General features: G+C 37.1%; 1 protein-coding gene across 4 annotated transcripts in view; it reads right to left on the bottom strand.

The window, feature by feature from the left end:
• NOL4 (nucleolar protein 4) overlaps positions 1–27,049 on the bottom strand; it is a 186,348-nt gene that overhangs the window by 40,934 nt on the left and 118,365 nt on the right. For 3 of the 4 annotated variants that reach the window (XM_054284740.1, XM_054284742.1, XM_054284743.1), the window contains 2 exons: positions 7,509–7,688; positions 6,582–6,773 (listed from right to left, as the gene is read on the bottom strand). In XM_054284740.1, the coding sequence (XP_054140715.1) occupies positions 6,582–6,773; positions 7,509–7,688 (372 nt within the window). The remainder of the gene's footprint in view (positions 1–6,581; positions 6,774–7,508; positions 7,689–27,049) is intronic. The other variant, XM_054284741.1, reaches the window with a different exon arrangement.

Below are 27,049 nucleotides of genomic sequence, written 5' to 3'. Positions count from 1 at the left end.
TGTATAACCAAACTTTCGTGCACAGCAGAATAGCAAAGGACTCAGAAACCCTTTTAAAGAGTATTTTTGAATTTAAAGACTGAATGAAGTACAGCACTGCACCATATTAGATAAACGTTTATAGTGGTCACAAACTGGAAGAGGGTAGATTTAGATTAGATATCGGGAAGAAATTCCTTGATGTGAGGGAGGTGAGGCACTGGATTGGGTTGCCTAAAAAAGCTGTGGATGCTCCATTCCTGGAAGTGTTCAAGGTCAGGTTGGGTGGGGCTTTGAGCAACCTCCTCTAGTGAAAGAAAGGTGTCCCTGCCCATGGAAGTGGGGCTGGAACTAGATGAATAGTAAAGTCACTTCCAACCCCAAACAATTTTGTAATTCTATGATTTGTTAGTACAGAATCATGGAATATGAACAACTGGACTGACATTTTAATGCCTGTAGCCCTACATTTCAGTTGGATTTGATATGTTTTGCTCAGTCTCATGGTCTTGTGATAAATACCCTGTTGTTAGAAGATTCAATGAAATAGCTAGAAATATTTTCTTAAATGGCGGAAGAGGCTTTTTGAAACATCTAGTGATGTTCAAATCACGTTTTAAAGTTTTCAGCTTTGAAATACATTGAATTGAAATATTGCACCGTGATTATGATGATACCTAAATAAATCCAAGTATATCTTAACAAATCCATATTTCTGTCTAAAAGTTTAGCAAATGACTCTTTCCAATCAACCACCATGCTGCTGTTGCTGCTGCTATGCCCACATATGGGATCAAGTCTGGCTCTGCCTATTTGAGCAATTTCAGCAGGGCTAGTGGAAATTTTAAACTACTTATGTGAACAACAGCAAGAATATCCATCTGACTATGTACATAAAAACTAAGTATTATGTCAAAAGCAGTCATCCAGGCTTCATTTTTTGTTTCATTGTTGACTTTTGAGACACCCAGGGATGAACCTCTCCAGACTGGTTCATCTAAGTGCTTCACTGACTGCTGAGGGGGCCAAAGTCACCTAATTTCTCTAACAAACCTAGGCACAATTATCTCTATTTAAGATTTATCTGGTATTTCAGAGTGACAGAGAACTCCAGGAATCATCCTGCTGACCAAACTCCTTCTGAGTCAGGTGAGGATTGTATTGAACACTGATAGCACCTTACTAGCAAAACTCCAGAGGAATTAGGAAAACTGAGCATGATTTAATATTATTTACTGTTTCCCCTAAAATAATACACTGAGTTGGCTTCCTATCCTTAAACCATTGGCACAGGCCAGTTAATCAAGTAACACTGCATCAAGAGCTCTCAATCTAAGTCAGAATCATAGTATCAAAAACCACTGAAATATTTACTTTTTTTTTTCTGATTTCAAGCTTACAGGTAAACAGATTAAACGTTCTTTTAACCTATTCTTTGTTTTTCAATAAAAAATTGATTTTGTTCTACATCAGAGCTTACTGCTATTTCAGAGGGGATTACTTTTATTCTAAATTCAACAAAAAATTGAAATAAATGTCAAAATTTGGTTCCTATATTTTCCTCTTTCACAGGATGTAGGTAGAAGACTAAGTCCTATCAGGTTAGTAGGTATTTTTCACTTTTAGTTTTAATCCTATTTTTCCAAATACCATGCCTTTTCTAAGCTAACTTCTTCACATTATGCAAGGCTAAGGGAAAAAGTGTTACATCTTCAACTCCTCACTTTTCCAAAATTGCCTATACTTTGAAAAGTCACTAAAAAGCAAAAGTTATCTGGGGAAGATTTAGCAGGAAGTTCTTAAAAATCACAGAAGTATTCACTTAACTGTTCTGTGGTGAAAAAAAAAGAACAGCATATCTCAGAGCCTTAGAAAAACTGATCCTAGAATATTTTTTCAAGACTATATGAGATCTAATGGTAAAAATCAAATTTTATGAGAGAGTAGCTTTGGCCTATTTCAATTCAAGTTGCCCATCAGACTTAAATAAGTTAGCCACTACCAAAAGAGGGAGAGATGCTAAGAAAGGGAAGTGCCCAAATGACAGAGTTTGGGTATAATACAAAGCAACAACTCTATTAGTATTTGTAACTTCATGTAACTGCTATTGTGATAATTTTCTTAATGCTTCCCAGCATGTTAATCAATTAGACATGCATCCCCGATTCCACAGATCCTCATTTTCGTGAAAACACTTATGACCTTTCCAGACATAAAAGCCTGGAGGACTGAAAACCCAAGTGACTGCAAGAGCAGCTGGACTTTTCAGCACTAAATTCAGTAATCATTGAAAGGTTCCTCTTTCTAAAACTAGAAAAGGAGAACCTAGACACCTAACCCAAGTAATCTTAATGTGGCAAATTTCAGAAAACATCCCCCTTCTGGAAACCAGTTGCCACCGAAGTTGCTCAGTCTCAGTACAGACATACGACAAGCCACTAGACACATTCAAAACACCTTGATTAACATGAGCACAGTTGCAAATTGTTAAAACACCTCCCTCAGCCAACTGGCACAACCAAGTGACAGCAGCAGTGAAAGACACAGAGCTTAGTTATTTGTTCTTGAGGCTGGCAATAGGACAGAAGGAGCTGGGATGAGCAACACTGGGACCTGGATCAGGAACTGTCTTTGGTAAGAGTCACAGTGTGACTCTTCTCCCACACATCCAAACTTGTCTTTGGACAATGAAATGCATTTATGACTAGCCTTTCCTCTCCAACACAAAACACTTTGCTCTTTGCTACTATTGTTTTCTATTACAGTAGTATTTAGAAGGAGGGTTTCCTTTTTCTTAAAAATAAAGGAAGGATCTCTTAGTGAATGATAAAATCTTGTTCTTGCATTGGGATGCTCGCAGAAAAAATGGCATATCTGTGAAAAATATACTGTAAGACGCACTTTCAAATTGAATGCAGTGAGATTGATCATAGGAGATTGTGAAGATGGGAAGAAGCAAAGAATAGTAAGAAAATGTAACTATTAAGACAATTGAACCTCATTTGATTATTTCTAGTATCTAAAGTTTTTCTGGACTATATCTAAATAAATGCACAGCACATATCTCCAGCATCTGTCTACTAACCCTTTTTAATTGGCAATTCTTTTTCACAGAGGCTGGGACAAGTCTAAACAAAGGATTTGAAAAACAGTGAAACAGGCCATCTGAATATTGCAGGGAGAAATTTTCTCCTGCATACCCTACAGAGGTCACAAAACACCTAACATATATACAGGAATTCTCGTTGATATCAGTCCTTGAAACTGAGGAAGTAATTTCTTTCTTTTGTTTTTGGGCTAATGAAGAGAAAAAGAAATAATTCCTTTAAGAATATAAAAAAACTTTTAAGTCCTCAAAGCAATACAGCACAATGCAGGCAGAAGCACAACCTAGAAATCCCATCCAAAAGCCAGTGATTTTGGTATTTGACAGACTTCCCTCCCAAGGAAAGCTTCTGAGCAAGATTGTGGAATTTAGTAAGAGAACATTCTCAAGAGTCCATTAGCAAGAGACAGCGGGAGGAGAAAAAAATCTTACGATTCATGAGAAAAACTGAGTGCCTTATTGAGGTATGAACTTGTGTCAGAATGAAAACTGCACAACTACATCTGCACAGTCAAATGGGCAGAGCTTTTCCAGTGCAGAAAGGGAGCTTCTCAAAGGCATATTTGTAACAAGAAGCTATGCAAGCTGCCTGAGAGTCCACAGACAGCTATCTGTCACAAAGAGAAGCAGAATAACTACAAGCAATCTCTTAAACATAATAATACTAAGAATCATGTTAATTAACAATATGAACACTCATGAGACTGAGCCTGTTTTATTGCCTCAAAGCTAGAACTGGCCTGTTATGCAGCAAGAACTGTCATTGGGATTACAGGCAGCAAATAACTGACAGAATCAGGCTCCAGGCTTGCTTTTTCATCTTTTTCATGCAGTTTTACACTAATTTAACACAGTGTTTACATTTTCTCTTCACTTTCCAATATGGCACTGTAGATAACTGCAAGGTTCCACACCCAGTCTGAACTGTCATATGCCATAAAAGAGAATATTCTCTTTTTCTCGTTCAACTAGATGGTCAAAATGTAGCATTTTTGAACCTGAACAAAATAAAATACTTGTATTTAACATGTGTATAGCAAAAGACATCTCCTGTGGAGGTTATTATCTGACACCCTATTTCATATAACAATGGTACTGGTACAGCTGCTGAGCAGATCATTATTCTGGTTTGCTGTATTTGAGGGTAGCCCCTTATTCAAAACATCACCATTGTGTCCTTTCATGATTGTTTTGAACTAATGTTATTATCCAGAAAAAATTATTCTTCTCCATTACCAAGATGGTAAGGATGTTTAAAACAATCAAGTAGTCAAATGCCTCTGTCCATGGTAGCATTTTTAAAAATGCCTGTAATCAAGAGTTGATGATACAGTAACTTAGAAACCAGAAAATAATTTAAAAACCCAAAGGGAAACACACTAAATTTCAGAATTATTCAAGACATACACATAAAATGCTGCTTATTCTCTTAGGAAGCTGATGGGAGATCCTCCAGAGACTTCGGACAGTCTTTGGCTTGTATTCCTACCTGCAAACAGGGACACAGGACAAATATCCCTTCAGGCCCAAGAGGGCTGCAGTCTTTGGCATGTGTTCCATTGCCTTGTCACTTCCATTCATGGGCAAAAAGTCAATGTTTTAGAGGGTGAATTGTTTGTTTTAAAGGACATAAAGCCTATCATAAACCGTTATTATAAAACCAGGAAATCTTTCTGAGCTATAAAGATTGCCTATCGGGATCATATTCCCAATAATCTCTGCTCCTTTTCCCCTTCCAGGAAAAATTTGATCCTGCAACCTTTGTTCATATGAAAGTAACATTTGCAAATGTGCACTAAAGTCAAGCCAACCCAGGTCTCATGGATTAGACTGCAGCCCCTTCTTCATATTGCAAAACAGTTGAACAAATCTTTCAGATTACAAAAATGAGCCAGTTTACATAACTGCTCATCAGCATGAAAAATGATGGCAATAAGGCCATAAATTGGAACAGAGAGGAGACTTGCTAGCATTGGCTAATTTTGTAAGTATTTTCACTTGAAAGTAAAGCTAAATAAAATATTTGTCTTCATGAAAGCTGAAATTTATGTTGATGAATTATTGTCAGTGAGTAGATGCAATTTAATACTACTTAGTATATTGTAGGAAATATTTATTTTCTATCTGTCCTTTTTTGTTTGTTTTGGTTTGGTTTTTTTGTTAGGGCTAAACAATCTGCCATGTACACCACCAGTCAATCTTTGGCACTTCTGGCTGTACAGATGTCCTATATTCTACCTTTCTTCATCTGAGCTTCCATTGTTCAGAAACAGTGTTATCCCAATGTTTCAAATAATAAAACCATGCCGTTGATTTGAATCCAAAACACACACAAAAATTTAGTTTCTGTCTTTGCTTTTGATGTTATCAAATAGTGGTCTTACCCTACAAATAAGCTTGATATTTTGTTCTTAAAACTGTCAGCTACCATCTTAAACAACATATGGTACTCATAAATATTCTGCAAAAAACTGCAGGAAAGAGAAAGACAGAGAGAAAGAGAAAAACAGTAAAATGCAATCATCTCCAATGATTTTAATGTAATCAATGGGTTTGCAGATGATTCATTAAAAAAATGGTATGTTTAATCACTAAATGATATCTATTTTTAATAATGAGGTGGTTTTGTGGTCATCTTAAGGCCAGAGAGGTAGCTAAGACATTAAACACAAGGTGTGTAGCTATTTAGTTTCTTATGACTTTCCTCCATTTTGGAAATACAGGCATTTTCTAGAGATAATGAAGCTGCCAGTTAATGAGAAGTCTTTATTCACCCATTTTTGTGCTACTGAGTAATATTAAAATAACAATGTCACTGTCAGTTGTATACCAATATAATCTTCATGAGATTTGGTTCAATTATAACTACTAAACCATTGGAATGCTCAAATTGTAAGTTTGACCAAACATGTTTGGTTTACAACCATTAAACATGTTTTGCACACCTATATATCAACTGAAAGCTTTCAAAGGAGTGACTTTCACTGATAAGCAATTGGCTAAGGTGTACAAGAAAACACCCAAAGCCAAAACCATTGCCACTATGATGTTACTTCACTGGGCATTTTCTTGAGGGTCAGTTTTACAGAGCTCACTGGAATCCAGCTAGCAGAGGCATTTTAGAGAAAAATTCATCTTACAACATGACTTTTCTGGGCAAAAATCTGTCACTATAACTTAAAGCAAGAAATAAGTCACTGTATAGTCCATAGTTCAGTTTCCCTCCTTATGCCTTGCTTTGCTCTTCTTTTTCTACAGATCCATATTAGTTCATTTTGTGAACTCTACTGTCTTATAGCACTTTTAAATTGAGGGGAATAAATTCAGGAAGAATGAAGGAGGGAAAAAAAGAAATCTCTGACCTGGTATTACCAAAAAAAAAAAAGAAAAAAACCAAACAAAAAATAAAGACGCTAAGATGAAAACAAAATAGTGCCATGGATTTACATATGGGGTTTTGATGGAAACTAGGGCTGGGTTTTAAGTCAAAACTCACCATCTCAAAACCACTTCTTTTCATCCGCCTGCAGGACTTGAGGTAAGTACGTATGCGTTTTCTGGCACGCTCTTGATACTCAGGGAATTGTCGCCTGCATGAGTCAATGATAGCCTGGATCTTTTCTTTGGGCTGCTTAGAGATTGGGACCATTCGGTCCAAGTTTTCATCTACAAACAGCCTGACAAACATCTGTTGGCAAGAGGGAGACAGAGGAGATGGGTTTGGAGGGCAGCTCTCTTCTCTTCCTAGCTTCCTGGCTTGATTACTGATAGGAAGACAGTTTTTGTTTTCTATCCACTGAAGAGCTTTGTAACGGGAAGCCAGAAATATAAAGCAAACAGTTCTTTAAAGGGTTATTTGGGGTGGGGGTGGGTTGGGTTTTAAAAAATAGACAAGAAAAGAAAAGTCTATAGGATACAGAACTTGTGAGATAAACCAGAACAGACTGTGAAAATAGGCACTACTTAAGTTCCATTATTAACAATAAGCTGTGATTGCTAATCATTTTATTGAACTGACTCACATTTTTTTCTTTGTTTGAACAATTGCTTGTGTTTTCATGCATAATTATATACATTGAGAAAGCAATAGAGAACAGCTGACCACCAGAATGGTCTCCTGACAAAACTAGCTACAGCCTCTTTCCATTCAGTGGGTGAACATGCACATCCACACAGCCACACACATGGTCACACATGCACATAGAGAACAAAGCTTTGTTTTCCTCACTGGTAAAGATGGCACTCTGCCTCAAAATTCTAAATGAAACACAGCAAATCTGTCGTCTGTTGGCAAGAGTTTAATGTGCATTAAAATAATAATTGAAATAAATCCCGCAAATTAATGTGCCTTGTCAGACTTACCCAAAAACAAAAATGCAAAAGGAACAGAAGAAGTAAACAAGGTGAGTGCAAGAGGGCTTACGTTAAAAGCTTTCAGTCGCTCAGCTTCTACCCCATCTGATTCATTAACCTTCTCAGGATCCTCTTGCTCATCATGGTCATCCTCATCCTCATCTCCTCGATTCAGAGACAGATCTTCAGCACCTCTGCCTACACTCTCATTCTTGCCAGAGTCATAGCTTGAATAGCTATGTGCAGGGGACTGAAAATAGAGAAAAAGAATATGCTTGCAAAAATTCTCAGCAAAAATAAGGTCTTACTTATCAAAAAATTCTCAGTAAATATTTCAAGAATTCCATGAATTCTTTTTATACTTTGTTCAACATAAAGCACTCCTAATCTTTCCAAGAGCAAACAATGCACAATTATATTAATTTCAGTACTTTAAAAAATGTGACTGACTGCAAATTCAGTAAATCTATTAACAAATTAATTACCCATGATGACTACAGTTAACATGAAATCTTTGCCATACAGCCTAGTGTAAATACTACCTACAGAAGTTTCTTATAAATACTAACTTTTTTGTATTAAACAAAATGTAAATAAAGGATAGTTGATTTGAACAAAACTCCAAAGAATTAAAATTTAAACATTTCAAGGCAAAGAGGATTCATGTAGGAAATACTGTTATTCAGCCAATGAATATTAAATATTATCAAGAGATGCAAAAATTTATTCAAAATAAGGATATGATTATGTTCTAGTTTCACTTGCAAAACCCCAGAATTAATTAGAGATATGTAGGTTTACATTTTGAATGCTCTCTGAGAATCATGTTGTAAAACCATTTCCTCTTTGAAAACCAGCATTCAGAACTTTCCCCTGAGCAGAAATTCATTTGTTGGATAAAACAGATGACCATCTCAATAAAGTGTATCCACTTGTAGGACCAAAAAATTTCCAATTAACAAAAGTTAATACAGTGCATTTTCCCTTGCAATATCAAGTCCTCAGCTGCCTGTTCCCACTGCATACACTTCAAACTGCAGACCATATAAAGGCATCAGTAACAGAAAGCCTTCCACAACTTAACATTCTACAACATAAAACTTAAAGATCAAAGCTTTTCCCCAGCCACACAAACATATCAGACAGTATCTTCACCAGAGTCATCAGATTCACATTTAGGTCAATCAGAGCAAAATTTTATTTCTATATCTTAATGCTGTAATATTTCAATATTTTTGTCTCTTGCTTCAAAGCATTCTGTAGTCTGAATCAGGTGCCACATGACAAATTTCACACACACACACTTTTTTTAGATGCCTCCTCCCTTAATGTCAGCAAAAGTCAGGAGCATAATCCTTCAAATAAAAATACATTTCAAATGGCAAGCCTTGAACCACATTCCAAGCTTCCTAAAATTATCTTTATTTCAGGGTATTTCACCAGCCAGAGAATTAATCTGGACAGTGAGGTAGAAGGTAAGGAAAAACAAAACCATTCATCCGTAAGGTATATTTTTTTGCCTTATAGTCTTACTTCAGCTTCTTTTTTTCCCTTTTCCTGTTTTCGTTTCCATCTTTGGTCCTCTGTACAGAGTGTTTTAGAGTTACTTGCCTTGCCTTAACAGCATTCATATTCCAAGCCTTCCTTTTTTCTATATCCTCCCAGACTATATTCTCACAGTACTCATCCCCTGGAGTTCCAGTTTTTAATCCCTAATGCTCCTAATATGAGAATTTGCACTCTCTCTCATCCCCTTCCCTGAATCTCTTCACTCTCTGGATCACTCTTCATTCCCTAGACCCTTACAGCAGAAATAGGAAGAGTGAGAAAACATGAGAACAAACCAGAAGAGCTGTCCTGGGGATAAAAACAGCTTCAACAAGTAGCAAGCTCAGCACCACCCCTTCTAGGGCAAGGAATTAGCCAGAGTTCAAGATGGCAGATGCAAGATGGCATGGGAAGATAAGGCTTGCAAGAGCAGCAAAAAACAAAACTCCAGTTCTTGATACACTGATAGCTTGTCTTGTGAAGATGCTGAGTATCTACATTGCTGCCCAGTCAGGTAAGTTCAGGGTCCATCCTAAAGGAGGTGATGGCTGTGTTTTATCAGAGTGTTTAGCATGTGTGAGCAAAAATGTTTAACCTGGCCAATGGCTACCAAAAGGCCAACAGCTGAGCCTGGTAGCCTGTAACAAAGAGTGATTTCCCTTAAACCTAAAGAGATTATCAAAAGACATGTTTTTTAAAAAAAGAAAGTTACAATGAATTAATTGCTACGTTTGTACAGTGCTATGCAGTAGCAGATCTGACCTATGCTGCAAGACTTGTTCTTCTGTAGTTTTTTGTTTCACCCATCAATATAGCTGTATAGCATGCAGAAGGCTTTGAGATAATCAAAAAGCCATTTCATGTGCTAGGCACCACACAAAGCATAGAAGCTGCTGCCCTAAAGAAACCTACTAACTGAAATCCTTGTTGTGCAGACACTTGATCTCACATGTGTCATTTCATCAGACTAAATCCAATTAGACTACTCGTGTGCACTAAGTTAAACAGATGCAAAACTGATTTCAGTATGTACATATGTTTCGGCTAGATGCCAAGATCATAAATTATGCACCAGCATTGCGATTTCCTTTTGTGAAGGAAACAAATTCAGGTCAAAATGGCTTAAGTATATCTTTTAAAAATGCAACAGTCGGGATGATTTTTTTGTTTTCAGCTCTGTTTTGTTTTGTTTAGTTATTAAAGAAAGTATTGCATAGAGAGCCCTGCCCAACATCTTCTCTAAAGTTTTTATTTAAACAACAACTTTAGCATCTTAAATGAAGTGTGGGGAAAAACAGTGAGAAAGTTGCATGGCTGGAATCCATTTTTTATTCACTGTGAATTTGAAGACTGAGTACAGTACCAGGAAAAAGAGGTGTTTTTCTCCTAGCTGTTTCATTAGCAAACTGAGGAAGAAAAAAAGCTCACTGAGTTTGCAAAAGCTCAGTTAAGAACAAAATTTCTACCTTTCTGTATTTCTACACAGATGAATACTGATTCAGAGAAGAAAGAGATGTCTCTCACTTGTGTTGACTCTGCAGTTGTGCAAAAGCCAATAAGGATTTCCTTTTGCTACTCTGTTAAATAGCTGCAGTGCTAAACAAGGGGTGGGAGAGTAGAGGACAGATCATAGTTCATACACAATACCCAGTTTTAGGTTTTGCACTGTCCTTTCAAAAGGCTCCTCCCACCTTTGACAGACAGGAACATGCTCATTCAGATTCCTCCACAGACTTTGACAAATACATTTTATGGTCCTGCAGTAAACTAGACTGAAGTGAACTTGGTTAAAATGTTTTGGTTTTGCTTGTTTGTTTGTAGATTTGTTTTTTTCCAATATTTGCCAGTCTGCTTAAGACAAGAGTCAGTTCTTGGTTTCAGTTCACCACCTGAAAGCAAAAACCTTTGTGCTGACATGAAAGTATGAGCATGGAGGGAAGCATACACATCTCTGTTGATAGCAATGAAAGATTACATCTTGGTGGAGTGGAAGCATTAGTAAATGTAAGATGTTTCACAGGTGAATGCTTTGTGCTTAAAAACTGAGGGTTGGAGAAAAAAGTGACAGCAATCAGAAATTATTCAGCGAGAACTTAGCCAAGGCTAAAGACAAGATTATTTCCTTCCCCAAACATTTAGATGATTATCCAGCAGTCTTAAAAATACTGAGATGCTGCTATTTATATACCCTTTCTAGAAGGTTCAGAGTTCATTACCTTCATTTCTTCCTTGCAATAATAAGTACTAGGCAATACTGCTTTATCAAAATGAAAGTAAAGGTTCATGCCTAATGACCTATTTTTAGGAGGTTATAACATGAAATACCAACCTCTTTCTAAGACATTATAAGTCAGCAACAACATTCACTTGAAGTCAAATCATAGAAGAGGAGACCTGGGAGGACATCACAGTATCACCTACTTTATCCTGCTGCACCAGAACAAGGTCAGATGGTCACTCCTGACCACTGTTTCCCAGTGTTTATCTTAAGACTTCCAGTGCCAGAGATGTTATGCATCCCCCAGACAACCTGCACCAGTGTTTCACTGTCTTCAGAACTATTAAAACGTTTTTAAGACCAACCTCTGACTTTCACAAATGTATTAAGCCTATTTCTTTTTCATGTGTCTACCATAGATTGCAATGGAGGAAAGGTGTGGTTTTGGGAGAAGAGAGCATTTTCTTCCCTCTTCATGGGACTCTTTCCAACAACTGAGGACTGTTATCACATCCCCTCCCCTCAGTCTTCTCTTCCCAATAAATTCATTTGTGCTATGAAACCCATGTTTTTCATGTATATTTTCCATCTGATTTGAAACCTTCTCAAAGAGCAGCTCCCAAAATTCTAAAATTTGATGCCTTTATATGAAAAATATATTTATTTTTTGATCAATTTATAGCATGCTTACAGCAGAAAAACCTTATCCCTTTATTTGCAGAAGAATACTCCAAAGATGCAAAAGACAGCAGTGCAGAAACCCCACAGTTGCCAACAGAAATCGGGCTGTTATTTTATGAGGACTAAAGCAGAAGTAATCTGTAACATTTAAAAATATAAAGTCTACCAAAGTGCCTCAGTGCCTGCTGGGGTTCAACACTGGTGTATGGCCATTGGACAGGGTTTGGAGGATGACACCACATGAACTCACTGCAGGAAGCTTCTCCCAGCAGAGACTCTTGGCTACCCTGGTGAGTGTACAAAGATGGCACTTGATTACCCAAACAAAACTAATTCAGTGATAGAAAGCTAATTACTGAGGGTGACTATTTGAAATGACCAAAAACTGGAAAAATCATATCTTTGTGACTTTAAAAATGCCAACATGGAACAAACGACACCACCTTTTCAGGGAAAAATGCTTCTGATGGAAGTGTGGCAATTCTTTTTTTTTTTAAATGAAGCTTCATTTTTCACATTTGCATTACATTTTACATTTACATTTAGATAGAGACTTTTACATCATTTTGAGTAGTGTGCAATTCTTTCAGTTAGTTACATCAGACACTCACAAACCACAGAACTCCTGTGAGCAAGAGAGACTTGAATGTTTGAAGAGCTGGCAAGACAGCAGCAGAGGTCTCCATGCTGCATGGAAAGGAAAGGGGTTAGGAGGCAGGCAGAGATGAAAAAAGTTTACTGGCTCTGCATGATTCTCTTCTAGAAATCTGCCTCAACATTGGTAAAAGTTACTAAATCATTTTAATGAATACATAAAACTATATTCTCAAGCTGACAGAATTCTGCTTGTTCCCAGTTGTACATCCAGCCCTTACTTCTTTTTCCTACATTTCAGTATTTCCCTCTCTGCCACTGAATGCACAAAAATCTACAATTTCAGCAACTATTCTTGCAAATTATGTGTGCTTTTCTGTATACTTTCCCATGTGCTATTGTGTAGCAAAAATATTTTCATAGAAACTATTCCTATGACACAGAAAGGCATTAGAACATTCTGATGACAATGGATTTGATTGCTTTTTTCCAAAATTATCAATTAAATTAGAACTTTATTTTAATTTTTTTTCACATTTACATTTTTAACTGATTCTACATATGACAAAGTTTTTGAAAAATTCATAAAAGCTAGCTTTTGGTAAACTCGTATGAGTGAGAAGCATGCCTTTGACATATAAAAAAAAATTAAAGTTGACCTGAAAAGTTAAGGGAAAAATTCATGTCCTATAACTTTCCCTTAAAAATATATTTGAAATTAATATTGCATTGTTAGAGTTCCACTTCATTCCTGTGCAAACTGTGAGTTCTCCGTATAGCAGGAAACTTGCCTACAGGAGGTAGTTGTGTTTCACTTTGGTTTAATTTTTTCATTAAATTTATAATACTTGTAATATAAATAACACATTAGAAAAAATTAAATATTTTTGGCATATGCATGCTCTTTTGTTATTGAAATACTTGAAACCATAAAAAAAAAATCCTAATTTTTTCTCCTCAATTCAAATAGAAGGCAGGAGGCATAACTGAATACTCAGGTTCAGCTATTGTCATAAGGAATTTGCTATCAGCTTTTATAGATAGAAGTCCAAGTCTCTATTATTTTGCATTAAAAAGCCATTTTCCTTCCACAACCTCTCTTAAATCCTATGCTTTTCTATCTTCCAGACTTTACTGTTATTATGCTTTTTCATGGCCCCTTTAAACATTCATATTGTCACATGTGTGGAACTTTACTGTCCATCTCTTCTTTTCTCATTTCAGGGAAGACTCTGAATTCCCAAATACAATTCCAGCATCTCATCATTTATTTCAAGATCCAATTAACCTCCTTTTTATAAAATCCTCACATATTTGTTCATCTTACCCATATCTTTGCAACTGACTATGACCAGTTTGCTCCCCTTGTTGCACAAAAATTGGCCTTTCCAGCTCCTTTATAAAATTTCACCCTTGATAATGGAAGGCATCCTTGTGTGCAATTCTGCTATTTGGAGCATGAGGACAACAGCATTTTTATGGGAAGAATGGAGAGCTGAAAGCTAGAGTTTCATAGGTTTGACTCTAAAAAAGTGTTATCTAACATGTGAAGTGTTAAGTTGTAAAGGACTTTTTAACACAAAACTTGTATTACACTGAAAGATTAAAAGATCTTCTATCTTTGCTCTGTGTTAACAATGTGACTTCCAGAAACAAACTGCTCAGTTATTTACAATAGAAACTAAGAAATAAAAAGGTTTTGCTCCCAAATTATCCTTGGCATGATCTTCTCTCCAGAGTCATTGCTTTTACAGTAGTCCCTGAGAGAACACTGACTGTTTCTAAGACTACGGGCTCATCCTTTCTCAGTAATTTTCCAATCTATGCTATATTATGTTTGCTTATAATATTCCTCTCAACAGAAGCACATTTATTAGCCATAAGGAAACTATAAATTACCCAGACACTTTCATTCCAGTGGGTTTATCTGGATAAATAGAAGTTTTGATAATTGAAAGATAAGAAATAATTGAAAGACCATCTGAGACACATATCTTCCCATGCTATTTTCTCCTTTTAGCTAAAATACAGTCTCTCCTAGGCCTCTCCCCACTGGTATTGACCAACATCAAAATACATCACTTTACCCTAATAGAAATAACCTCAAAAATTTAATAGAGAGTAAAAACAGAGAGGCAACTGAGAATTCTCACTCAAGTAGAAGAATAAAGTGTATTTACAGGCTATAGTTTAAAGAGCTTCTTTCTAATTTTTCCACAACCAATCTCTTATTACCTAATTGGGCATCTCCAGGAAAGCTCCTGCTCCTTCACCAGCCATTGTACAGGAGGAGAATTCTTGGGGGAATCAGAATAAGTATCTCCAAATCCCCCTAGTGCGCCAGTATTGAGAGTACCAGAGCAGAGCTGATTCAACAGAGCAGGAGACTTGGCTGCTTCTTAGCTACTAAATAGCTGTTATTTTACAAAGCTGTTTTAGTAATGAACTTTAAGAACTCCTGTAACTGATGTAGGAAGACAGGCATTTTCAACCAAATACTAAAAGAACATATTAATACAATCATCAATAAGTAGTCATATTGCAAAATGTGGCTGGTGTGTCTTTGAAAAAAATATGATGTCCTTTGCGGGAGTTGAAAAGTCAAACTGAAATGGTGACAGACTCAAATAAAAGACTAAATTATTTTTGGCATCATACACTGCTATTTTGAAGCTCTAAAAGAATCTGACAGAGTTTCTGAGAATTTGAGAAACATAGGTTGCCACATAGGAAAGATTCATCACAAAATTCTGGATTTCTGCAAATTGTGTGCCAACAGAATATTTAAACCTTTTCTATAGTGCACCCAAAATCAAACCAGAACATCTGAATTTATTTACACTTTTTAAAGATCTTACATTGCAAAATAAGAAAAAGAAAACAACAACCTTATTTTATTATCAAAGTCAGGAACACTTCATCAGTGAGTTTCCAAGGACAATAATAGCCCACTTTGCAGGTAGTGTCATAGCTCAGTGAAGCCAAGAGCCTGAGAGAGCCCCACATAGTTTTTGTGCTTGTGGCAAAATCCATTATCCTAAAACTTCTATTGGAAAATTGTCATGTCCAAGTTTTGGTGAAATTTTGGCCTTTTGCCAAAACTCTTTACTGTTTTTATCTAGATACCACAGTTTTCCCTTTGTCAGGGTTTAGGGGAGTTTATTTTCCTTTTTAAATGAAATAGCAGCAGTTAATATGAGGATTAGTGAACATTTTTCTTAAGGAATATATTTCAGTGACTAAGGTTCACATTACAGGAAGGTAATGGGCATTTTTGACCAGCAATTCTTTGGTCAATTGTTAGACAACTGGCTGGTAAGAGCTACAAAACATTTTGTAAAAACACTGAACTATTAATTTCTTCTCATTCTATTTAAATTGAGAATGAAACCTCAAATGCATGCAACACATTCAGGAAGCCACTAAAATGGAGAACATTTTGAAGACCTGAATATCACAATGACATTTACAAGGTAGGTCCCAAGACTCTCGCTCCCCTCTTTGCAGCCTGTCCTTATCTAACTGACAGAGGTTTAAAATATAAACATGTCAACAAGGATAAAACAGGCAAGCTCCAACTCTCCAGTGAGGAAACGGAAGAATCCCTGACAAAACCCCGTCTATCAATTAAAGATCCAACTTACACACCAACAGTGCTCCCTATACTGTTTGAAAATATCTCAACCTGCTGCCAGCTTTCAAAACAGAAATAGTTACTGAATACTGCAATGTCCTCTAAGTCTTACTTAGGTAAGAAGCTAATGTCAGCAAAAACCAGAAGATAGAGGAGTGACAGAATTTCTTGAGCAGTAGCTTAAATGTGCTAAGCTTATTGTTTCATTTCTGTGATTTTAATTTCTTATGGGTGTCTGGATGTAGGGAAATAATGTTGCCATAAACACAGAAGAGCAGGGTTTCTTGTCAACACAGCATCACTGGATGCTCTGTTTTAATCTTGAGCATATTGCTGCTGGAAAACATAAGAAGAATCCCTTTCCTCACTTTAACAGTAAGGAATAAAGGGAATACAGAGCACATGCAATTCACTGGTTTAGTCATAGGCCACTTGTCAGACATCTACAATTAACTAGAAAGCTGTCATAATCTTTTTTCCCCCTTTTGTGCTATTCTTTATATTCATGCCCTTTGGTTCAGTTTCAGCCATTTTTTCCCATGCAGCTTTCTCCTAAATCTTTTCATTCTTTATCTTTCAACTCATTATGCCTTTAGTTCCTTTTTGCTTCAGTCTTTTCTTGATTTCTTCTCTTGTCTCTGATGCTATTCCCTTCATTTCTTCCTCCCTAAATTTCTCTCTGCTTCCTCTTGCCATAAATTTAAGCTGTGACATCAAAACAGTTCAATAACCTGTTTTCTTCTTCAGTCCCAAAAAGACATAGACCTGTTGAAGCGAGTCCAGAAGAGGGCACCAGGTTAATCACAGAGATGGAGCACTTCTCATACAAGGAAAGACTGAGAAAATTGGGTTTTTTCAACCCAGAAAAGAGAAGGCTTTGGGGTGACCCACTTGTGGCCTTCCTATACCTGAAGGCACCCTACAAGAAAGATTGAGAAAAACGTGCCCTATTTACAAGGGCACGTAGTGACAGGACAAGGGGAAATAGCTTCAAACTGAAAGAAATTAGGATGAGATTAGGTTTTGGGAAAAAGTTCTGTGAGGCTGGTGAGGCACTGGAAGATGTTTCCCAGAGAAGTTGTGTATTCCCCATCCCTGGAATTGTTCAAGGCCAGGAATGATGCAGTTCTGACTGGTCAAGTGACAGGTGCTCAGGTCCACAGCAGGGGGGTTGAAAGTAGATGATCTTCAAGGTTCCTTCCAAAGGTCAAGGTTCCTCGATCAAGCCAAATCATTCCATGAGTCTACAAAATATAGGGCTATCTCCTCAAGTCCCAAAGCAAGAATATACACTTGGAAACTATGTGTTTATTTGGAAACTATGTGTTTATTTATAAATAACACCCCTTGAATCTATGACTACAGGTGAAGTCTTGCTAAGCATACTATGACCACAGAGAATGTAGATTTTGTACCTGCCCCTTTAATTCACTGTCTTTTTCTTCCTCACAGTCCTTATCATGGCAGTTTTCTACTCCTTTAATGGAACGAAAAGTTCCCAAGGACCAAATACATTCACAAATGAAAGAGCTTGAATTATATCAGGAATCCAGAAGAAAAGACTGATTTTTGGTTGCTGACACTCACCTTGTTCTCCTGTTTCTATTGTATCCTAGAAAAGCTGGAGATGGAAACTGCACAAGAGGCTTCCAGGTTGTACAAAGTTTCAAAAGACACTTCTAGAGACTGACAGCAGAGGCAGATGCAGAAATAATAACACATCACTGCAGGGTTTGTGTGCTGTAAGAACAGCAGACAAGAGGATCACTTGTTTTCAATAGGTAAAGAGAAAGAAAGCAATGAAGACAATGGGTACCTCTGTCCTATCCTTGTCAAGACTGGCAAAAGAGTGCTATTTGACATCCAGGAACTCAGCAACTCCCTATAAGGTCTGCCTAAGGCCATGCAGCAGCTGGACTTATTAAGCACGTCGTTATATGCTGAGCTGTGCACCTGTATTTTCTAATACAGAAGGACATGCAGCATTTTGTATCCCAGCTCAGATGAGAAGGAAGAACACAGTGCACACAACAAAAGTTGGATATAACGAGGAACTAGAAGTGATGATTGGGATGAGAGAGGAAAAATTTAACAATGGACTTTTCTTGGTATGCTCTTTCTGAACTCATCATAAGTTCTTCCCTGAGCTGATTTCCTCTTCCTAGTTTGTTCCTACATAATGACATTTCATAATTTCTCACACCTTTCTCCTTTCCAGTCTGAGCATGGCATAAGTGCAAATAATTGGGAAGGAGATTAATATCAATTGGTGGAAGCAGTGGAGAAGGGAACTCCAACTCATCTGTCTCCATCATTTAGGAGAATTTTAGGCCCTCCCTCCTACAGTTTGTGTTGCTCAGTCACCACAATCCTATGCCAGAATAGGTGAGAGGAGACAGTCCTGTCACTCTTTCTCTTCTGACCAATCATTTACATCTTCAGAAGCACACCTTAAAGGAAAAAACCAACAAAAAACCCCAGTAACAGTAACATACTGAGAGACAGACTCAGGAAAAAGAGCAAAGCAATTGATAAATGACAGGAATGTAACCCAAAAGAATCTGCACAGTACTGAACAGCCATTTACAACTGATCATGGTCATAAGATGACATATTGAAGACTGATTTTTCTAGGGGGAAGCTAGAAACACAACAGGAACACAACACAAATTTTTTGCATATGCAAGAGAGGAGCATATTGCCTAGTGAGAAGTACAGGGTACAATTTGAGAATGCTTGTTCTTGCTTTTCCTTTTGGCCTTTTACCTCTATCTGCTTATAGCAGCAATCTTTAGCAAGCTTTAAAAAATTCACTGGAGGTAAATCAGCTGGATTGTCCCAATGAGTAGCCCTGAGAGACAGAGGTTAATGGCCCTAATTACTGCTTAAGGACCAGGTGGGAAGATTTAGAACTTGAGACCAATCAGGAAGGGACAGATGAAGGCAGGGCTCCTGAGCCAAGGGGGAGGCCTACTCTTAGTCTGCAATAGTCTGAGTAAGAGAGGAGCAGCTGAGATGTCTGCAGCTGAAGCTGATGGAATAGATTACTGATTAGTTCCCTACTTATCTACCACAAATAAATCTTAAAGATATGCATCTCGTAAATCAAGTAAATCTTGTAAGAAAGGCATCTAATTTGACTCTCCCTGTTTAGGGAAGGATAAACAAAACATTTATCATAAGAGTAAGCCAGAGACATTGCTTGAGGTTATCACAGGACAGCAATCATGAGAATGTTGCAGGAGAATTCCTTATAAAGGCAGTTTCTGCCTATTAGCTCTCCAGTTCAATGTATCCTTAAGACTCACACAAAAAGACCAGGAAGAAACAGAAACAACAAAAGAATCTTTCCATTCTAAATCTATGCTGACTGTGCTTCTGTTAAAGACATGGTCTGACATTTTGGGGGTGGAGGATGGAGGACAATATTATGAAAAGCATTAAACCTGACTCCCAGAGGAGGCTGCTCAACAATTGCTGCTCAAACTACTTAGGCAGCCAATTCTAGCAAACAACACAGTTGAGTTGAAGAACAAATGCTCTTCCCCAGAAGAGTCAGACAGGTCATGATAGCCCCCTAAATCACTACAAATATTATTAAATATATCTATTGGGTGGTAGCTTTCATGGTATCCTCCTGAAGAAACCAAAAACTGTCCTTGTAAGCCATAATTTTACCTGCCCAAGATGGTACAAGACTTTCCAGCCCATACAAACATTAGTATACATTTGATACAAAAGTGAGCTGTTTTGGTTGGTCTAGCCATAAATGAGCCCTGAGATTTTATATGTTGCCTGTTAAACTCTCAAGCTTGTGAGAAGAGAATCAGCCAGGTTCCTCCAGGATAGCATGGCACACTGTAAGCTCCCAGAACAGCTGCTGCTTAGAAAGGAAATTGCACTTACCCACTTGATGCCATGCCCTAGTACTCTCTGTGATTTTTTTGTAGTGGAATAAACTTTGTTTACTGCAAAATGGTTCTGTCACTTGGTACCTGGAGCTCAGTTAGAGGGAACCATACAGCCATCAAGCAGCACTGAAATTTCCAAGATGATCTAATAGACCTGGTCTGTAAAGACTCAAACTCATTACAATAAAAATATTTACCTTCTATTAGGAAAGATAACTTGAGTTGTGAATACTGGGACCACTTAGTTACATATATTCCCATTAGGTAACTAAATCACCACCCTGCCATGGAGAATTCCCCTATCAGAGTATAAAATCCTATTTGGCAAAACTCCACCATCGCCAAAGATCACATTCAGTCTACCTTCTCGTAGAGGAAGAATTCTGTGAGGAAACCAGCTAGAATTATGCCAGAAAAATTAAATAAATCAGAGCATACAGTGCATTTTCTCATATTGATATAATAACTCAACACCTGACTACGGAGAACTGAACAGCTATAAAAACTGCTTTTTATCATTAATGTGCTGGTTTGACCAGGAAGTAGGAATTCTGGGATGCAGCATGCAGAATTCCCACTTCCTGGTCAAACCAGCACATTTCTCCAACCCAAAATATTTAATCTTCCACATCCTGCCACTAAATTCAGGCAAAAGGGATTTGATCTTATGATAAGTCAGCTTATCATATGAAGAGAACTAGCTGAAAACTTTAAATCTGGATCTGAGCTGGACTAAAGTTTTATAGGTTGTTGTCCCTTTCTACTTGTTTTCTTATTTTGTGTGACTACTATTGCATCCTTAGCTTCCACAGATGAAATTTAAAGAACAAACAGGAAACCAAAATAGAAAACATTTCTTAAAATTAAAGGAACTCATCTATAGATCTATTTTTAGAAAGTGAAAGATTTATTTTTAGTTGCACCCTCTCTTGGTGCAACTGCCTACGCTAGGTGCTCATAAGTCTCCTCTTTCACAGAGCCCTACTGAGCTCAAGGCATGCAGTGCTGTGATCTACAGGCTGAGATCCTTCTGGAATACAGAATGTAACTCTCACTTGTTGCATTTTACTAAACTTAAATCCAAGAAGCACAGAATTTGAGGGACAGGAGAGTTTTCTGTAAACATCTCCCATCACTGTCGCTGGAATTGGCATTGGTTCTGCTCTGTTGTGTGGCCACATCATGGATCAGAAAACCTGAGCAAGTTTTATTAATGCCTGAGCAGGAATCAATTTTAAAAACAGAAAGGCAAAGATAACTTTGGTAAAGTTCCTCTTTCCTAGTGTGTACCTGTAGTAGGGCTCTATTGGAACACGAAGATGTGTTCATGTGTGGCATAGGATGCTAATAGCTTTGCTTTCCATTATTAAAAAGTAACACACAAGCAGTGGAAGCATTTAGAAACTGATTTTCTCTGGCAAATACGATCTCTTTGGCTTTGTCAAGAAATGTTGCAACTCCAGTAGTAGTTTGTAGATGAATGTGATGATATGGGCTCAAGCCACTGAATTTTTCTATGTAGGATATGCTTTCAACAGTGCCATAGGAAACAAACAAAATACAGAGACATGACTTGTGCTGGCAGTCACAGCTTACCTCTACAAGTCCTGTAAAGAAGTAGCTTTAATATCTACTCACTGATTCCTACACAGAGATATCCATTATATTATATTTAAACCAGTTTATCTTCAAAAAAGTAGAGCTGAAGAAACCTGACATCCTAAAGATATGTCCTAAATCCCCAAATCTCACCAGTATGCATTCTTCATTTCACTCCACATCTCTCTCACTCTCAGAGGGCAGGACTTTGTGGGTTGTTGAGGGCTGGGAGATCACTCATTGCCCCAGCAGTATCTGCCTCTCAAAAGTCCAATTCCCTCATGAAAGCAAGTCTCTCTACTTGAGCCAAATGCAAATTTTCACAGCTCATAGCAACTCAACATTGCCAAGATTACTACCTTGTGAAATTAGATTCAAAGGTTATTCAGGGACAGAAAAACTGACAGAGCATAAAGCATCCCCTTTGGAGAAAAAAAAAAACCAACAAGACAACAAATAGCAACAAACACCTTCTCACATTGGTAGAATAAAATGCACCATATGGATAGCATAACAGCACTTTTTTTGTATAAAACTTTCCTGGCAGACAAGATTTTAGAAAGCATTTTTTACCTGGGACATAAGTAAAACAAGAACAGTCTGACATATATCTCTAAATAACACTTTGCATCTAAATATATGTTTATGGAAAGCTATATTTTGAAAAGACCTAACAAATACCTTGCAAATTACGGCTCTAGGTAGAATGAATTTCACAGGGGTGTGTGGGAGGTATCCATACAGAGAACAATCCCATATTTATTAGCCACTTCCACAGCATTATGTGCTCTAATACTATTAATTTTCTGGATACATATACAACTGGAATTATTAAGAAGTTCAAAGCATTGAATAAAATAGGGGAGATCTTTTTTTATTTATTTAACATAATTTAACCTCACAGCTTGACTGAAAGCAAAAACTAAAAATTGATGATTACACAAAACCTGTTAAAAGTATGAAATCACTTTCACCAAAAACTTCTGAAAATGTGATGCTCTTTAAAAGATTTAACTTTCCAAGTAGCTGCTTCTATTAAATAAACCTATGAGACTCATAGGTTAACTAATATAAGAACAGAATTTCAGTGCATACACATATTTCTTTTAATGCACCTCCTTCCAAGGTCCTGTTCTAAGACATGGATGACAAATGGACCATCCAGTAGTTTTTAATTGCTAATAAATTCTGCATTACATGCTTAATCAAAGTTCCCCACGAATTTTAGGATGATCCCAGCTGTTATTAAAACTGCAAACCCCCAGGTTTATAGACTGAAATAAAAAAAATTTTCCTCTTTACCACTCAGCCTTTCAAAAGTCAAGGGGAAAGATACACAACCCATCATAGGACCCAAATTTAAGCTTTCTGCCTTATGTTTTTCAGATATCATATTTCATAGGCTTTAAATAATTGGAGCTACTTGGAAACACTATTTACCCATTAACTTTGCACATGAAAAATGGTTGGTCCTTCACTTGATCCAATCACTGAAAACTGCACTGCCCTCAATTAACTAATTCAAGGTAAGATGTTGTCTGCACTTTTTTTTTCCTGGTAGGATGAAAGGCTTTAGGGTAGGATTAGTGAGGCCCATTAATTTTGGAAATTAAATGCCATCCTTTTGCTTACCTGTATCTGCCTTTCCACCAAAGTCAAAAGAAATCTTACAAACTACTTTGTAAGATAGCCAGCTGTGCCCTGAGCACAGCCCATGGAAATTTGCCCTTGCAGAGTAAATACAAGTTCTCCCCTGTGACAGAGGAATGGGCTCTGAGGTTAACATTTCATTTTGTACCAACGCCACTTAAAAAGCTCTTACACTTTCTGTCATTAATCCACACCCTAATCAGGACCTTTTATATTTTTTCTGTCATTAATCCACACCCTCATCAGGACCTTGCATGATTGCACTTTATTTTTTCTGACCACTTCTCCTGAGACCCCCATCTCTGTGCCCCTTCCCAGGAGCCCCAGTGAAGCTGAGCTCTACCATGAGCAAGAAGGGGCCAAGAATGTCCCAGGCTGCTCCTGGCTTGCTCCCTGCCCTTCCCGCACTGAGCTGTGGCCTGCACACCCCCTACTGCTTCTCTGCTGGTCAGTGGGACCTGCTGCTGCCAGCAGCCCTGCCCTGCCATTTGCTACATCAAGTCTGCATAATGTTTTTTCCTCAGTTTCAGAATTTTTCCTCCCTCTGATACTTTGTCAAAGGTAAAGCAGTAACCTGTAATGTACGCTTACAAGACCAGATAGGAAATATCTTCTATTCCTGTCAATCTCACCACTTGTTCTAGTCAATAAATTGTCTTTCTGAGTGGTTTGGGTGTTTTTTCCTGAAATGAGCAATTACAAGAAAAGGTCACTGAACTAAGGTGGTAATAACATGAAACTCATGAACTGAATTTTGAATGGGCAGCTTTTCTGACTCCTGTATTAGCCTTTGTCTTCACATACTGTAGCAGAAGTGTAAGAAGAGGTATTGAAAGTCATGAGATCATCTGTTGGGATAATCCTGTATAAAGAGACGATCACCATACAGAGTAGATCCACTTTTCGAGCTTAATTCTCTCAATAAATAATTATGTAGCAAAGCACAGTATAGGTGATTTGGATTAACATGAAAGGGTGATTAAACTGGAGTTCACAACACCACAGGAGACAGGGGGTAATAATATTAAGTCATTTGTGCCAATTGGGAGGAACAGGCAGATGAAGTGAAGGCCTAAAACAGCTGCATGGCAGTGAAAATGTTATGTGCTGGTGACAAAGCCCTTTCAAAGAAGAAGGAAGGAAGAAGGTGGTTATTGCACCTTACCCTGACTCTGACCTGCAGCAGAAGGATTCAGCAACCAGGAGAGCACTCAGCCAAGCAAGCTTTATGAAATAGAGCATTGTGAAATAAAGATTGTATGGTAAGAAGCAACATTTAAGGAGGAATTAAAACAATTTGCTTTATACAGGTACACAGATGCACATAGTCATATTTCATACAATAAATTGAAAATCCAGATTTGAAGTCCCATGCTTCAGTGACTTTATTATTTTTACTTTGACTCTTTTTTTCATAATTAAAAAGAAAAAAACCTAACTGCTAAATAGCTACAGAAAATTAGAATATTCTAACACTTCTACAACCTCTTCCTCCTGCAGTTCTCTCACTTTGAGCTACATACTCAGTTCAATAAGTAAATGCACTATACAAGTAAGCTGTATGACTGAATCTAAGTAAAGCATTCAACTTTAGGTCAGTTAAGGTTTAATCACACAAATACTAATAATGTAGTCCATAGGCTCTCTTGAGCATACATAAACATGATTTTATGATGAGGTCTGGAAAGATTTATCAAGACCATCAGTGAAAATGTATTCCTCATTGTTCCAACAAAGCCCAAATTAAAACAAACATTAAAAACCAGTGATTTGAATTTTAGCTCTGCTAATAAAACCAGAGGAAACTTTCCAATGGCTACTCAGTTGAAGCTGACTCTGCCTCTTTACCTTAACTGAACAGGAATGTCTGAAGATAAGGATTCATACTGTGATTAATGTTCAGCTATAACACACAAGAAACAAATGGCTTCTCCAGCTTTTCTGGAGAAATTGATTGATTTGCTTTGGGAAAGGAATTATGCCATGCCTGTATTTACCAACCAGTAGACATGTTTGCCTCACAAGACCAATGTAATGTTAAGCTGATTTATTTTTATTGATGTCTTCAGAATCCCAAGCGTGCTATGTAAATCCAAAGAATTTAGATATAGGAACCTCTGGCAATTAAAATATTGATGAAGGTATAAACAACTTATTCATGTTGTATAAAGTTATTATGAAGAATTATCTTAAAGAGACAGAATAACCTAAAGATTGTATTACCTATATAAATTATAGATGTTAAATGATAAATGTAAAAATTAACACAGTAGTATCCTATATATTTCAAGGATAAAAATTTCCACTAGGAAAAACATAGTAAAAAGTGAAGCAAAAGTTTTGAAGATTCTGCCACGACTGCCACTGCCTACACTACATGGAAAGGAAAGTTCTACTATCTCACAGTTAACAGTAGACTTACACAGTCTATTCTTTTTTAGTTTACTATTTCACATAAATAGCCCAACATATAAGTTCTAGGTACTGTAAACATTACTATAACGTTAAATATGGAAAAATCATGTAAAATCAAAATCTAAACACAGGAATGGAGAAACAGACTAAAAGCAAACTACATACTCCCTGTCAATTTAATACTAAAGAAAAAAAAGAAAAAAGAAGAAGAAGAGGAAGATAAAGAATTATCTCCGCAGAGCTTAGATATAGCCTTAAAAACTACTTACCTCTTATACTAAATAGAATGATCTTGAATTGGCATAGTGAGTGCAGTAAAAATAAGTATTGTCCTGGAGTTTATATCTCAGACCAGAAGTATGCAGGGCTAAGTACTTAAGATTATGAAATGCAGATATTTAGGCCAGGTTTCTCAAAAGCTTAGGCCAGACAACTGGCAGTGTGAGATGCTAAAAGCCTTTTTGGCTCTTTAAGCATTCAAGACACTCCCACCAATTCACAGAACCATTGAACATGACCACTCAGTTCTTGAACAGAAGAGAATAGTTGTCACCATTTTCCTAAATGACACAATCACACCTCATATACTTTCAGATTCATTAGTACATATATTTATAAAATGAACACCTACCTTACATAGACATTTTTGGGTAATGGTTGACTAGTTTCATATGAATGGTTTGTTGCAATCATTGCAAAAAAATTTTTTCTCAATTCCAACTTAACCTATAAAAAGAAGTTTTATCCACTGATAAAACTTTTATCTTTTGATAAATGTGCTTTCCAGAGACAACAACTTATTAATTGGAAATAACCACCGAGATCTGTGATGAAGTCATGGCTGCTTTATCTCTAATAAGGTAATTCCATCTTTATGCAGCAAATTTTTCAACTCCTCAGTGTTTTGTTACTCATTTAGGTCCATTAGGAACTCCAACATCTTTTTCCAGTATTACATAAACCTGTATATTATGTGTTTTCTGAAGGCAGGGTGGACACTTAGTTGAATGAATAGAGGTGGATATTATAAAGGGTCTAATGAAGCATAGAGAAGCATCAACCTTGTGAGACTTATCTTTAAGCTGGAACTGACACAAGCAGCATATTCCAAAAGATGTCTGTATGTCATTCCTTCATGTGTCCACCTCCCAGCTGAGCCAAGAGGGTGTGAGTTAGCACACACGCCACAGACTCATCTAACTTCTTTTCCACTAAACACAGCTATTCTTGCTAAGCAACACACTGAGGGAAACAGGAATTTTCAAAACCTTTATTTTAGTCATTTAATACAGCTTTTGAAACAGGTCCAGTCCCACAGGGCTCCATCTGCAAAAGATTTTTTGAGAGCATATGACTAACTG

This window comes from Melozone crissalis, unplaced genomic scaffold (assembly GCF_028551555.1).
Source record: "Melozone crissalis strain CALT ecotype California unplaced genomic scaffold, PUWL_Pcris_2 ptg000042l_1, whole genome shotgun sequence".
NCBI classification, from domain to species: Eukaryota; Metazoa; Chordata; class Aves; order Passeriformes; family Passerellidae; genus Melozone; species Melozone crissalis.
Note: the sequence above shows the minus strand (reverse complement) of the source record. Positions and strands in the feature narration are given on the sequence as shown.